Source organism: Dryobates pubescens, chromosome 21 (genome assembly GCF_014839835.1).
Source record: "Dryobates pubescens isolate bDryPub1 chromosome 21, bDryPub1.pri, whole genome shotgun sequence".
Taxonomy (NCBI): domain Eukaryota; kingdom Metazoa; phylum Chordata; class Aves; order Piciformes; family Picidae; genus Dryobates; species Dryobates pubescens.
In genome coordinates, this window is record NC_071632.1 from 11,186,898 (window position 1) to 11,201,773 (window position 14,876).

General features: G+C 41.9%; 1 protein-coding gene across 4 annotated transcripts in view; it reads left to right on the top strand.

Annotated features, from left to right (window-relative positions):
- The window catches only part of ACBD5 (acyl-CoA binding domain containing 5), a 29,575-nt gene extending 15,348 nt beyond the window's left edge, over positions 1-14,227 (top strand). For 2 of the 4 annotated variants that reach the window (XM_054171503.1, XM_054171505.1), the window contains 8 exons: positions 2,436-2,573; positions 3,319-3,522; positions 4,914-5,020; positions 7,068-7,344; positions 8,440-8,639; positions 9,394-9,444; positions 9,725-9,840; positions 12,204-14,227. In XM_054171503.1, the coding sequence (XP_054027478.1) occupies positions 2,436-2,573; positions 3,319-3,522; positions 4,914-5,020; positions 7,068-7,344; positions 8,440-8,639; positions 9,394-9,444; positions 9,725-9,838 (1,091 nt within the window). In that variant the 3' untranslated portion in view covers positions 9,839-9,840; positions 12,204-14,227. The remainder of the gene's footprint in view (positions 1-2,435; positions 2,574-3,318; positions 3,523-4,913; positions 5,021-7,067; positions 7,345-8,439; positions 8,640-9,393; positions 9,445-9,724; positions 9,841-12,203) is intronic. The other 2 variants (XM_054171502.1, XM_054171504.1) reach the window with 2 other exon arrangements.
- Positions 14,228-14,876: the final 649 nt, after the last annotated feature.

A 14,876-nucleotide genomic window follows, 5' to 3' on the forward strand; every position in this document is an offset into this window, starting at 1 on the left:
TAGCAAGGACTGTAGAAGTCACTACTGGTTGACTCTGTTTAGTCTTTAGTGCTATCACCCCCAATATTAGGCATCATTGCTAGTTTCTTAGCAGATACTTAGAGCAACAAGGAGGGTGGCAGGAAGTCATAGTTTTACCATGTGGAGAAAGCAATTGTGGATGGACCTGGTGAGGGAAACAGTGTGAGGGTTCTGAAGAGAAGCACACCATTAGTGTGCTATTTCAGGTGGCCAAAGCTTTTTGATGCAACATTCTTCAGACTTGGCATCAAAGCAATGCCTCTTTTTAGTCTACAGGAGCACTGATGCTTAGAATGACTCTGGAAGAAACATGATCCTGATGGACATCAGTTACTTGCGTGTCCCCATGTCATGACACTGTTAATCTGCTACTCCTTACACTTTTTCTGAGTTCCATAATTTCATTTAAATACATGCAGTGTATCACTTAGTTTCCCCAAATGAATAATCTTATGGAAATAAAGTGAAGAGCCAGCATGCTTGAATCTTCAGAGACTTCCCCTTCTAAAAGGTAAATCTTAAGAAAAAAGCTTATGGAATAGCTGGAGGTCTCTGTAAATGCCTTTAGCAGGGTGAGGAGCTTTACACTTTTAATATGCCTTCCTTCACTGCTAAATGTTCCTCCTAAACTTGTCTTTCCTGTTTACTCCCACAGCTGGGTAGGACACATGGATGATTGTGCCCCTGTTCCCTTTTTTTTGTTTATAAGGGAGGGGTGATGCCTGCCTTGCCGTGCCAGGGAAGCCGTGTCTGTGCTTAGTGATCGTGTTGTGGGAACGTAACTGCTACCTTATCTCCTCGCACTGGTTCTCAGAAAAACACCTCAAGAACTGGATTTCCCAATAAATGAAACATGCTTATGAGAAATAAGCTGGAAATGTGTTGGGATTTTTCTTATTTCCTTGGAAAGAAGTGAGAAGACAATGAGCACCTGATTGCATTTTACTCTTGTAGTCTACCAGGGAGACTATAGCTTTTCAAGTTCTCCTTGAAAGAAGCAGGGTTTGTTTAAGTCTTCAGATGAAAGTTGTATTAAATCAATCCCAAACTGTGATGCAGGGTGCTCACACTTTCACCTTGCAGTAAGCCTAAGACTTGATGATCTTTGAGGTCTTTTCCAACCTGATTGATTCTATGATTCTGTGATTCTATGGACAGGATGTTCAACACATCTGTTATGTCTGTGTAGAAAGTCAAGTTATTTTGCCTCTTTTCTTTCTTTCTTTCTTTTTTTAAAGCACTGTGGGTGAACTTTGAAAGTAGAGGAATGTGGGAAGGCTCTTCCTTGCAAGATTAAAAGCAGAAACCTCTTAGCTCTAGATTGCCACTCAGCAAGGAAAAGTAGAGGAGCTGGTTTGGCAGCTCCGGTATAACTGGATGTTATTTTGCTATTTATGTTAAGCCTCACTGTAAGAATTAATCTTACATGATCCTGACAAGGGAATGTAGAAATTAGGCCCTTGGAGTCTACATGTAAAATGTTCAAATGTCTCACAGGAACTGTCCCCTCTTTTGTACCTTAATCTGTTCAAATACAGGGAGCTGAAATGATCATCAGGGTGTAGTTGTTTGTTTTTTAACTGGATGTGGTAGAATTGTCCCTTAAATTCTCCATATCTTTTGACTTAAATCTTGACCTTGCAATTTTCCATGCAGTCAATTATTTGTGGTTCTTAGAGTGAGCAAAGATGTGGATGACAAGAACTGAGCAGTTACTTTGTTTCAATGTTATTATTCTGACCCTATTTGTGTAATTGGGCTTGCAAGCAGATGCAGAGGGTATTTACTTCAGCCTGTTTTTCACTGAAATCAGAATTAATTTCTGTATGCCCTTTGCCAGATAAAGATCTGTGTAACCTTGAGTCTTCTTACCGTGTCTTGCACCTGCTTACATAGCTGCAGGAGAATATGCATGGGCTATTGTGATTCTGATTCACCTTTTTATGTGAGAGCCTTGTTGCTCACATAATTGAATAGAATATTTGAACGTTTGCCTTTTGATTTGAGTGCAATTTGGAAGTATTTTTAGCCCTAAAGGGAACTTCTAGCCAATGCTGACTTCTGAATTTATAAGAATGTGCCATGTTGCTCCTAGATAAAAACTTAGTGCAGCTCTACCCTAAGTAGCAGTAATAGAGTCCTGATCTGAAACTTGGCAGTGAAAGTGGCCTGCTGTCCCTTTCCAGTAGGTTTCCTCAGAGTCATTAAGGATCTCTTTGTCATTAGTCAGGTGAACCACAAAAGAGAAACATTAAACCAATTAAGGAAAAGCTCATAGCAATGAAGAATTATTTGGTATGTCCTCTAATGTGGAAATACTTTTGAAGAACTTTGAGTAGTAGTTTAAAGGGGGAGGGTGTGGGGTTTTGTTTCTTTCAACACACTTTCATTTTCCTCTTTGAATTTTTTCTCAGGCCTTAGCAATGTCATGAATTCCACTCCAAATATAAAGGCTGTGAATGGAAAAGCTGAAAGTAGTGACAGTGGAGCAGAGTCAGAAGAAGAAGGGCTTCGTGAAGAGGAGGAAAAAGAACTGCAGCTAAATGACAAGGGTATGTTTTCTGTCCTTGCCAAAGTAACTCTTTGGCAGAAAATCCCAAAGCATTATGAATGCTGAGCTTCTTCAGGAGAATTGGATGCAAATCCACGTGGATGCATGTGTGAAAAATAGCAGTGCCTCAGCCTGGGTTACAGGATTCAGAACTAGTTCAAACTGGTGAGCTGTGCCATGCAATTTTTGACTCGGTTGGAAAGTTCTGTCAGTAGGTTAGCTAAAAGTCTATACCCTGTATTGGTTTGGGTTTTGTTGCCAGTGCTGTTTGTAAGAGCTGTGAATGGCTGTGTGGGTAGTAACAGAATTTAAAATCATATTTTTTTTACTTCAGAGAAAATAAAGCAGAACTTTCAGTGAGATTTCATTAGGGGGCCCATGAAGAGCTTTGAGAAATATCAGCATTAACTGAAAGTCAAATCCAATTCCTTATTTAGAATTCTCTACCGATTATTTTCCTTTGAGGACATTAGGGGGTTTATTTAATTTATCAGAGAAACCTACTTTGGATTTGCTTACTTAGGTTTTAAGTACCATTTGCTCTTTATGCAAATGAAGTAGTTTGTTCATACTTCTTACTAGAACAGTGCAATCCCTGGGGATGTGAATCCAGGAGCACATATAGATTTTCTTCTGGAGATACATTGTATATGCAATTCATTAGCAAGTGAGGTACTTGAGGAAATGCCTTTTGATCTATTAGGTGCCTAGCTTTCTGTTTGCAGAGTTTTCCTGTTCTTTTACAGACTACAAGAATGTGAAACCAGACTCAGCAGCTGCTAAGGATTTGGAAAGCATTGTTACCAATGGCTGCTGCAAGGACAGCTTTATCCCAGAGATGCAGAATGGCATCCAGACCAAATCTGCCCTGAATGGCTTGAACCTGAAGGAAGAAGAACTAAAGAAAATGGAGCAAAGCCTAGGAACAGTTAATAACAGTGCTCACCAAGGTATTGTCCTTGCAAGACCATGTTTTCATTTGCACATGTTTGTCATGGAAAGCTTAAACCCTGGGATTCAGAGACTAGCAGCGATGCCTTTCAATTGTGGAAACCTGAAGAAAGTACTCCAAAACTAACCAAATTTCATACTGGTTTAAATAAGGCTTTCTTCTAGGATCTTCCACAGAAAGAGAGATTAGTTCAGAGACAGAGCAGCCCCAAACCTACAGAAACACAATTGTTTTCTTTTAAAATCATGATAGTACCTATGCAAATACTATTTGCCTTTCAAAGCTCATTTGTAGTAAAATGACAAGCACTAATACCTTACTTGTCTTTCTCAAAGGCTGAACATATAAATGCCACTGCTGGAACTGATGGCTAAATACATCATTTTAAAACTAACAATTTTAGGCAAAACTCTGTACTGAGCTTAGGAAGGAGAGCAGAATGGAGAAGCTGAAATGAAAATGATCAACTCAAGATGCAGAAGTGCCAATAGGAGGTGTAGTTTTACCATTAGTTAAAGGTTTTTTATATAATTCCTTTATTAATTAATCCTCTTTATTGAAAGGCTACTTTCAGGATGGCAGTTAGGTTGTGGTGGGTTGAAGTTTCCCCCCAGCATTAACTTTTTGCCAGACCAACTCACTTAGAAGCAAATGAAGCTGTATTTACAAGCAAAAACTACACTCTACAATGGAATGCAATGAATATGTACAAAATACACAGGATTTACAGTGTTATACAGATACTTACAATTAGCAAACAATATGATACTCTCCCTGGTCAAAAAGACCAGGGAAGCCATTCCACTTCCTCCTCCCCACCCACCCCCACCCCAAGCCCCTCCTGTCCCAAGAGAGAGAGGAGCCGAGAGAGAAAAGCAGTGGGTTAAACTCAGCCAAGGCCAGCCAGGAGCACGTTGTCTCTCCTGAGCAAAGCAGAGACAGCTGAGATCAGAAGAGAAGAGAAAAGGAACTGGAGGTGTTTAGGAAGAGACTGGATGGGGAACTTAGTGCCATGGTTTAGTTGATTAGATAGTGTTGGGTGATAGGTTGGACTTGATGATCTTGAAGGTCTTTTCCAACCTGGTTAATTCTGTTCTATTCTAAGGAATGGGGAAAATTGTTATGGTACAGCTCCCCTTATCCCAGATAGTTACCCAGCGAATTTGTTTAGAATCATCTTTTGCTTTCCTTTCTACACCCAGTAATGATTTATTGATACTTTTGTACTTTTCTGCTTGAAATCTGCAGCTAAATTTTCAAAGGCATAGCCTAAAACCACCACATAGGTGAAAGGGGCATGAGGTGAAGCTCAGCTAGGCATTTAACTCATTGCTTTCACCAAGACTGGCTCAGACTTACAAAGCCTGTGTGTATCTCCTTTGCATACAGCTGCAAACGATGAGAACACTGAAGAGGTCTCAGCAACTCAGCACTTAACCAGTGATTCTGACAGTGAAGTTTATTGTGACTCCATGGAGCAACTTGGACTAGAAGAGGTAGTGTTAGTATTCCTAGGTGTATTTTGAAACTGCTATGCTTCTTTTTTAAATAGGTTCCTTTCTATCAGGTGAACCTGGAGGCGCCAAGGGGAATGAAGTAGCTCATGCATACACTTATCCTGTCTGGACTATCAAGTTTTGTTCTTTTTATTGTCAGTGTGTTAAAAACTTGGTTACTACTGATCTAAAAGCCTTGAAATTTTTGCCCTTGGAATTTGTGAGGGGAAAGTATCAAAACTACAATACAAAGAAACAGCTGTCAAAGCCAACAGTAAAAAGAAGCTGAGGGCTGTGTCCACAAATGAATTTAGTCTCATAATGTACATAGGGACCAGAATCCAGCTGTCCTAAGAAGCAGGGATTGTCTTTGTAACAATGGGCTGTTTGCATGTTCTTTCTGGCCTCCATCTGTTTGTTAGAATAAAGAGAGAGTGAGCCTTATCAGGTGGCCTGTAGGCCAGAGCCTGGAAGTGGCCTGGGTTTAAGGACATGGGAGATGACAGTGATTTCTGGGTTCTTTTGTACTCTTTTCAGCTGTAGTGTACATCTCTGACTTTCATATAAAAGGTGGGCACCAGCTGTGCTGGCTTAGTTTTGACTGGGTTAGTGCCCCTCATCATATTAACTGTTGACTTACTGGTTGACTAACTTGTTGACTTTAACTAACTGTAGACGTAGTTGACTAATTTCAGAGGTCTGGTTTTGGTGTGAATTTTGTGGCTTATACTCAAAACTCCTAGTGTCCTTTTTCTGGGGAAGAACATGTATGAATGATGCATGGCATCAGGAAGTACACTGGTAGGTTGGACATGATGATCTTGAAGGTCTCTTCCAACCTGTTCTGTTCTGTTCTATTCTATTCTATTCTATTCTATTCTGCATCTTTCTCTTACCTGACTGTTTCCTGAGCATCTAGAGAATTCCTTTTAGCAAGTGAAAATTTTACCCAGTAGTGAAGCATGTTGGGAAAGGTGATTTGGTAGAAGTGCTGCCAGGTGATTTCCCAATCATCTTGTGTATCCTTCCAGCTTGTTTGGGATTCTATAATTGAAGTGGGTGGATAATTTGTTAGAGTTTCCCAACCTGCATGAGGAAAGTTCTAGGTTTTGAGCAAAATAACAGAAGATCAGATATATGTGAATAAATACACAAGTAGAACTACAGATGAATCAATTCAAAATAGCTGATGATTAAATTTGAAGACTTAAATTCAGCTTTTCATTGGTAAAGAGGTAGCAAACACCCTGTCCTTCAGTTCTGATGAGACAGGTTTATGAGCTACTTGAGAAATGGGATTTTGGCAACTGTTGCCATTTCTTTGCCCCTTTTGTTTTGCTTTTTCTTTTGTTGGCTCTTTGATGGAGTTATTTTTCAGGTAGCTGAGGTCCCCAGTCTGCCTCAGCATATGCTTGGGTGAGTGCTTGGCCTTGGCACTGAACAAAGGATGCAGAAAATGTGATTGTGACCTGACCAACATAATGTTATTAGTTTTCAGTTTCTTCCTAAACTACTGCAGATTTGGAGTGAGAAGTTGGTGGAACACTCTGCCAACACTCTGCCTTTCCTCTCTTTGGTGTGGGATTCAAGGTGCAGCCAAGCTATTTTGAACAGACTGATGATAAGCAACTTGATCTCTGTTGTGAGCAAGTGCTGAGGGCACGTGGCAGGGTGGCTCACATCCAAGTTAGGATCCCACTTCATTCTCTAAGAAGCAAAGACAATGATGCAGAGGAAAAATGAATTTTCAGATCTTAATTTTCTATTTTAGTGATTACTGGGTGTTACTGTATCTTGGAATTGTCTGGAGTAACTCCAAGTGTTATCACTGTTTGGAGAATATTTGCCTCAAATGCCTTCTGATTCTGAAAAGGACATCTAGACAAGAGTAAGCACATTGGACAGGGAAGCAACTGTTCCTCTTAAAAGTCTTAATTCTGGGCAAGCCATTGTCTTAAAGTGGAAGTAGAGATGATGTTGTTTCCTTTTTATTGATCAACTTGTCACATTTTACAGAATTTAACTGCTTGCTAATGTTAATTTGTAGCCCTTGGAGGTCATCACGTCAGCTAAAGGACCTCTAAAGCATTCATCCCGTTTCTTGGACGTCGAGCACAGTCCTCCATTAGAAAATACAGATTTACCAAGGCCTGCTTGCCTGACTTATGGGAATCTCCAACCTGGAAATGCTGTAGAGGGAGCAGCTCAAGAAGAAGGTGAAGTCAAGTGTGGAGGAGAAGATGGCAAAGCCAGCAATGGAGGCCCTCACAAAGAGAAGAAAGGTGGAGAAAAAGCAGATTTCTACAGTGTCAGAAGAGGGAGAGGTACTGTGCACACTGCTTTTGTGTTCCTCACTCTGACTGCCATAAGTCATGGGTGCCTGAGAAGCACTTGCCTGTGTTGTCCAGTGAGATAGTGATGCTGTGTATTGCTTCTGTCCTTCACAATAGAAACTGGTAACAAGATCTAATGACAGTGGGTGGCAATCAGCTTTATCTTCAGAGTATTTATTTCATTCATGGTAAATATTACAAAAGGATTTTCTTGTGTTTTGGGTGTCCCATACTAAGCACATTGGCTTCTTCTGGTTTGGTTTATCTCAAACTCCAGGTGCTCTCCTGGGACCTGTCTGTGCATGAGAGGTTTCTGCACAAGTCACATACTTACTTTTAAATGCATGTGCATTTATACCTCTATGGTGTCTTAATTGAAATCATGGAACACCTTGGAGAGGTGGCATATCGTTTTCTATACAGCTGGGAGTGTTTGCCACGCTGAGGTCTGAGTGATTCTGACTGTCCCCATCTTCTTGACAAGCCACCCTTCAGATATTTATAAACATTGATAAGATCCACTGTCAGCTTTTGCTTCTTCAGGCTAACCAGCCCCAGCTGTCTCGGCCTTTCCTCATCAGACAAGTGTCTCCAGTGCTTTAAACATCCTTGTAGCTTCTGATGGACTATCTCCAGTAGTTCCCTGTCTGTCTTGGACTGGAGAGCCCAGAACTGGACAGGATACTCCATATGTGGTCTCATCAGGGTGGAATAGAAGGGGAGAACCTCCCTTGATCTGCTGGATGCACTCTTCTTAATTCCCCCCATAATAAGACAGATCTGACTTCCATTTTGCTAGGGTAGGCTCTGCTGCTGAACTTGATTGAATGTGAATTAATTTTTGCTAAATGTTCATGCAGTCCTAGGAGCTTGAATGATACTGCACAGGCTGCAGGAAACATCTCAGATGAGCTGCAGCAACCTCCCAGTGGTTTGAACTGTCTGAACACAGCCTAAGATTAGGAGCATCACTCTCAGTTTGGGAGGGGTGAAACTGAGCTGTTAAAATCAAGCATTTTCACTGGAGCTGGTGGCCCATTCTGTGGTGTATGGCTCTATTGGTTTTATTTTTCTCCCTCAAAACAGGGCACAGACTTCAGCCTCTAGGAGATGGTTCCCAGGGTGGCCAGATGGGTAGTGGAGGGGACGGAGAGCGCTGGGGAGCAGACAGAATACCCAGGGGTAGCCTCAATGAACAGATTGCAGTCGTGCTGATGCGGTTGCAAGAAGACATGCAGAATGTCATGCAGAGGCTGCACATGCTGGAGGTGGCTACAGCATCACAGGTATTGTTAAGTGAAGTGATGTGATTGTTTTTATTAGGTTTCCTTGGAGATTTTATGCTTTTTTTTGAGATGAAAATTTCAGACAACAATTTCTGACACTAAAGACATTGCAGTTATCTTCTGGAGTTTATTTCAGCTTAAAAGGTCTTAGTGGTACCTACTCTCAGGAGCACAGTTGAGGACTCCTGCACATCAGCAAACCATGCCCTGGAAATTCAAAATGATGCGTTTCAACCCAGAAATTAACCATCTAATTTTGATCAGACTAGCCTCAGCCATAGTTAATGTTAGTAATTTGTGATCCCAGATGGTTTCTTCCATCAGCAGATCTCAAAGTATTTGCAAAGAAAGTCAGAAATTAATCTGATCTTAGTCTTCCAGACTGGTGAATGTTTGCAGGCAGAGCTTGTGATTCCATGTTTCAGTTAGCAGAAGACTGATTCTTTTCCCTACAGAGTAATCTTAGGATTTCACATCACATGCACAAGACAGGCAAAAAATCTTGAGCAAGTGTAGCTACTTATTCCTTTCTGTCTGTTCAGGGGAATAGAATATGCCTTGAATACAGCTGAACCAGCAACCTAAAATCCTTTGGTTTTGTTTCACTCGCTGATATATTTTGATCTACCTAAGAAGGAGAGAGCTGTACAAGCAGTATCCTCTGGGATGCACATCCTCTAAGGCAGCCAGGGAAAAGGATTTATTATAGACCATGATGCTGCTCTCTCACAGCAGTCTTTGTTTGTGTTTAAAGGCAAAATCTGCAGCAGAACAGTCAAATTCTGAGCCTGCCTCTTCTGCCAAGGTAAAATACTGGGGGTTTTTTATTTGTGTAATGCAGTGTGAATGGTGAAGGGAGAGGAGATTAATATTTCATATCTGGCTCTTACTGTGTACTTTTATCCAGCTCTTAGTGTGTGCAAGTGTCTCCCTTGAAGTTATTGGATTCAGTTTTCTTTTCTTTTTTTTTTGCCTTACTAGCATTTTCTACTTTGATACTGTAGCATTTCAAGTGCCTGAAGAGCATACCTGGATTATTGGATGTGTACACAGGTTGCTGACTAGAGTTTGTTTCTTTTCCTTAGAAATCATCATGGTGGCCCTTTGAAATTTCTCCTGGAATTTTAGCCTTTGCTGTTGTATGGCCATTTATTGCCCAGTGGCTGGTGCATGTGTATCTCCAAAGGAAGCGAAGGTAAAGGTGTGCATTCCTTGTTTCCTGTTTCTTCTCTTCAGACCAGTGCCTGGTGTCTCACCTTAGATAGGACACAAAACATTGCCTCCATGCGTCAGAAGAACACAAGGGCGTGCTCTCAGTAAGGCTTTGGCAGTGTAGCTGAAACTTCAGGTCAGGATCCACATGGGCAGCTTGATAAGAATTGCTGTGATAAATCCTATTTCTGAGTTCTTTGTCTCAGGACCTGTCCTGCTTTGCTCTCTGCTGTGTGCAGCAGTGACTTGGCACTTGCCACTGTTGTCCTCCAGGAGGTTCCTGTCAGCCTATTTCTCTGTCCTGTTGAGGTCCCTCTGGACGGCAGCACCACCCTCTGGCATGTCAGCCACTCCTCTCAGATTTGTGTGATGTGAAACTTGCTGAGGGTGCACTCTGCCCTTTCATCCAGATCATTAATGAAGATGCTAAACAAGAGTGGACACAGAGCCAAGTCTTGCATATGCCACTAATTACTGACCTCCAGCTAGACTTCTGTCACTGAGCACTGCCCTGTGGGCCCAGCCCTTGGTGTTGTTAACCAGACAATGGCCACAAAGTCTGCCAGGGAGTTGTCCTGACCCAGAGCTGTCATTAGCAGCAGTGGTGGCACCTGCATGGTGATGGAACCAGATGTCACCACTCAGGCTGTTGGCAGTCACACACAATCCCTGTTTCCTGCACCGGTATGAGAAGATTCCCATTGCAGCAGCAAGGACAATGGCTTTTGGAAATCAATGGAATATTAGTATCAGAAGCTCCTCTGAACTTCAGTGCTTGTAGCTCTGAAATGGCCACGTTGTCTCTCTGAGCAGTGTGCTGTTCTTGTAAACCTTGCTGATCATCTCTGCTGACCTCTGTAGCAGCCCCTGTGAATGCCCAGGTTCAGTCAGAAATCAGTGTGTAGAAAAGTGTCCTTTCCAGCACTGTCTCTGGTGGGTTGTGCTAATGATTGAGAACTGAGATGAGGAAGCAAATGGTACATTATTTGTAGTTTGGATTTGTCCAGCTTCAGCTTTCACCCACTGGATTTTCCTAGATCTTTATCTACTTGACAGAGAGCTTCTGATGTGCTTTCCATGGGTACTGTGTTGCTTATCACCAGGTCATCTCTTAATCTCTTGCTTAAACAAAACATATGGAGCAACTGGAATCTTACTTTAGAGCTGTTTTCCAGCCTTGGGCCGATTCTGGTGGCTCTTTCCTGAATGATTCAGTTTAGCAACATTCTTTTTGAGTCCAGGACACCAAGATTTGTACCCTGTTCTACTGATGGTGATACCAGCATCTCTGTGAGACATGGAGACAGCACAGTCCCAGATAGTCCTTGTTTTGTTTGCTCATTCATGGACTGTATTAAGATGAGATGAACTTCAAGAACAGAACAACTCAAATTTCTGTCTTCTTCAGACACCTCCTTTGTTTCTGAAGAAATCAGCCTGGGGCCAGAATGTAAAGATCATCTCCTCCTGTGTCTCCTTACCATTGAGTTTCATCTCCTTTAGCAATGAGTAGGAAGCTGATCAAATGCACTCAGAGAAAAGGGAATTGCAAAACCAGAGTCCTTCTCTGTTGTGCCATTGGCACTTTCAGCTTGCACTCTGCACAGTGTGGAGGCCTAGGGCACAGCTGTGCATGTGTGTTTATTGGCCATGTCTGTGTACTTCTGGCATTGAACCCAAGAGCCTGTGCTGCCTGGTGGAGCTTCTGAACTTTCACAGGGCAGAGCAAACACTGGTGGGGAGAAGGTCTTCTGTAGCCAACAGCTTTGTGTGTCGCCTGTGTCCCTGAGAAGGGGCAGCCCTGCTCACTCTCAGCTCCTTTGCAGTGTGGTGATTCTGGCTGATTGAGGCTCTTGAGCTCTGAATCTGCCTCATTCCTTTATAGGATACTTATGCTAGTGCTGAAAATCTGAGTAGTCCTATTGGAGCCCTCACTGAAGACAGCTTGAAAATCTGAACCCTGAGGGCTCTAAAATCAGATGACAGGCAGAAATGTATCTTAAATGATCATGATTGTTGAGAGCTCTTCAGATTCAACTCAGGATTTTATCTGATTGTATGTTTTGAGTCACTGAAAAAACAGCTGGAAGTGTTGCTCTGCTGTGAGCCAGCAAACCACTGACTGCTGTGGTCCAGGACTGTTCTGAGGAATTTCATCTGCACTTGAGAATGCCCAGTGGCATTTTGTGCTCCTGGGTGCAAGTTGTGCCTGTACTCTAGACTTGAAGGTTGTTTTGTAACTTCAGAGGGCACATTTTGACATTTCCTGAAGCAGTGTTGTATTTGAATGGATTTGAAGCCATTTGCATAGCTTGTGAAAAAGAACATTAACTTATTTGGTTCTTCTTTTAGAAAACTGAACTGAGAATTCATGACTTTGCTTAAAGACTGCTGGAGAAGATGGCCCTGGAAGGTGAAGGAATTCTGAAATCTCATGGAACTGCAGAATCTGGGATGATTCCTTCTGCTGTAGTAATATTTTGTACTACCTTTGAGCTAAACATTGAAGGACTAACATTATTGAAACTTGAATGATTCACAGCTCCTAGGCTACAAATAATAATTCCATCCTCAAAAAATCATAGGAACATTAATTGTGGAAGGTGCTTGTGGATGGGCCTGCAGTAATTACTGATGTCAGAGGGTGAAGAGAATATCGTCTTTGTAAAAGAGGAAGTGAAAATGTACAAAACTCTCACTTTAATCTAGAAATTATTTTACATCCCTGCCTCTCTCTCCACAGGGTTAGACATTAGCAGAAGAAAGCACTAATAAAGTACAAATTCAAGACTCTGTAAGCTGTTGGAAAAATACAGTCTAGCTCTGAGGAATGTAACTGGTTCTTTTTGCTGCTAAAAGAGTGTGGGCAAATTCCCATGTGCACTGAATCCTTTAGCATCGTGAAGGAGATTTGGGAATGGATCTCAGTCAATATCAAAAGTTAGAGACACTCAGAGCAGAGGGACTAGAATGGAAGGGTGGAGCAGTGCCTGGTACAAGGGAGCCAGCTAAAGCAGCTGCCCCTGACACTTTTATCTCTGAGAACTTGTCCTTGCTGGCAGCAGCTGGTTGGAGCAGAGTTTAAGCACAAGCTGCTTTCAGATGAGAGTAGCCAGCCTGGTAAGCATCTCTCTGAGCTCAGTTCTGTCAGTTTGTCAAGATTTAATCTTGCCCTAAACTTTTGTGGACTTGTCCCAAGTCACATTAGGAAAGTTACCAGTTCTGGTTTTCTTCTCTTTCCTTTCAGAACAAAACTTCTCAGCTAATTTTGGTGCCACTTTCCTTCTTCCCCCCCCGAGTATTTATTAACCAGCAGGCAGTGAGGTCTGCTCGACTAAAGCATGCTTTACACTAATTTTAAAAGTTAATATATTGTCTGAATCTCTAGCAAAGGGAAATGTGCTCAAAATAGATTTGACAGAAGATTAAGACATTCATTTGCTCTAAAGAATTACATCATACCATAACCTGTGCTTAGGATCTGAACCTTCAGGAATGCCACACTGTTCACAACATGCACCTTGTACAAATGGAACTGTTGAGGGAAGTTTATCTTTTTGTCCTTCCTGAAAACCTTTTATAGTTTGGAAAACATTTTTCATGCACTGTAGACATTTTATACAGCTCTACTGTATAAAAATGTAGCCCCAGAACAGAATCTTTGTTTTACCAGAGCAATTTTAATCCTGTTTTTAGTTAAGTATGGGGTGTTTTTAAAGAGTTCCTTTCCCCTTCTTCCATTTTTTTCTTATTGTAAAGCTGAATTGAAAAATAAAATGTAAAGAACCTCTTTGAAGACTGCTGTAACACTCAGGTGGTTCCAGGTGCCAGAGACGAGTTTTGGCATGAAATGTACCAAAAACTCAGGTTTGAACAAAGCTTCTGCTGTGACCTGAAGCCATTGTGCCTGTAGCTTGAAGTTCCTTAAGTGTTTGACTTCTTACCATAAAATGATAGAAATGACTATACAGGAAGGATACTGAAGCTTGAAGGTCACTTTAAAAGCCACCTCTTGAAGCAGTGTAGCTCACAACAGGATGAAGCACCCAGGAGTGCCTCCTCCCCTAGTTTCTACCCATGACATATTGGTGTCTAGCTTTTAGAGGTGGTACAGACATCCTCCAAGATACTGAACTGTTACCTTCCCCTGAAAGAAATGTAGGTGTGTGCCATCCTTGTTATTTATTCATGTTCAATAAACCAATCCCTTAATATTTGCTATTTTATCCTGCATTTTCTTACTCGGTAATAAGTGCTGTATCCTAGCTGGTTGGGCTGTAGAGAAGAGCCTGCTGGCTACAGTGTGAAGCAACAGCCTAGCAGCAAGTTATGCTTTCCCATTTCCAACATTTGTGCTTCCTACACTTACCTTTGATCAGTCTTTGCTGGACTAGGGGGAAACAGCCATTCCACCTCCCACCCCCTCAAAGCAGGGTCAAAAGCATGACCAAAGTCCAGAAACAAGGCACAGCAGGACTGCAATATTTTATTTTAGGTTTATATTAAGTATTCAAGGTCAACTTTTTGATACTACAGCAGAGGGGGAAAGAATGGATTTTATACCAGGTAACCACATATAGACCAGCTTGTGCTGCTAGCTCAAGAGGCGTGGCAGCATTTCAGTATCTTAGCCTCCAAACACTGCACATGCTAGGTGAGCCTAACAGCAAGTTAGTGGCAGTAAGAGTTGTCCAAGACTTCTATTTCTGTGTAAGTGTGAGACTATCACACCTAGCACTGGGATTTGCTGTTCTCAGATCCTAAGAATTAGCACTTTTGGTTCTTATAAGCTTCCTTTTTCTTTCCCTCTTCCCATTCCTTTCCCAGCTACCTGAGGAGACAGGAGAAAGCTTAGCAGCCACTGTTTCCTCAGAATTCCATCAATAAATCCTGTCTTTCAGGAAGCATGGCAATGAAGGGGCAGCTCCCTTTCCCTGCAAGAGAGATCAGTTCATGAGACATGAGAGCCACTTAGCCAAAACCACTAGCAAAGTGCTTGGCACTGGGCCACTGGCACCGCCATCT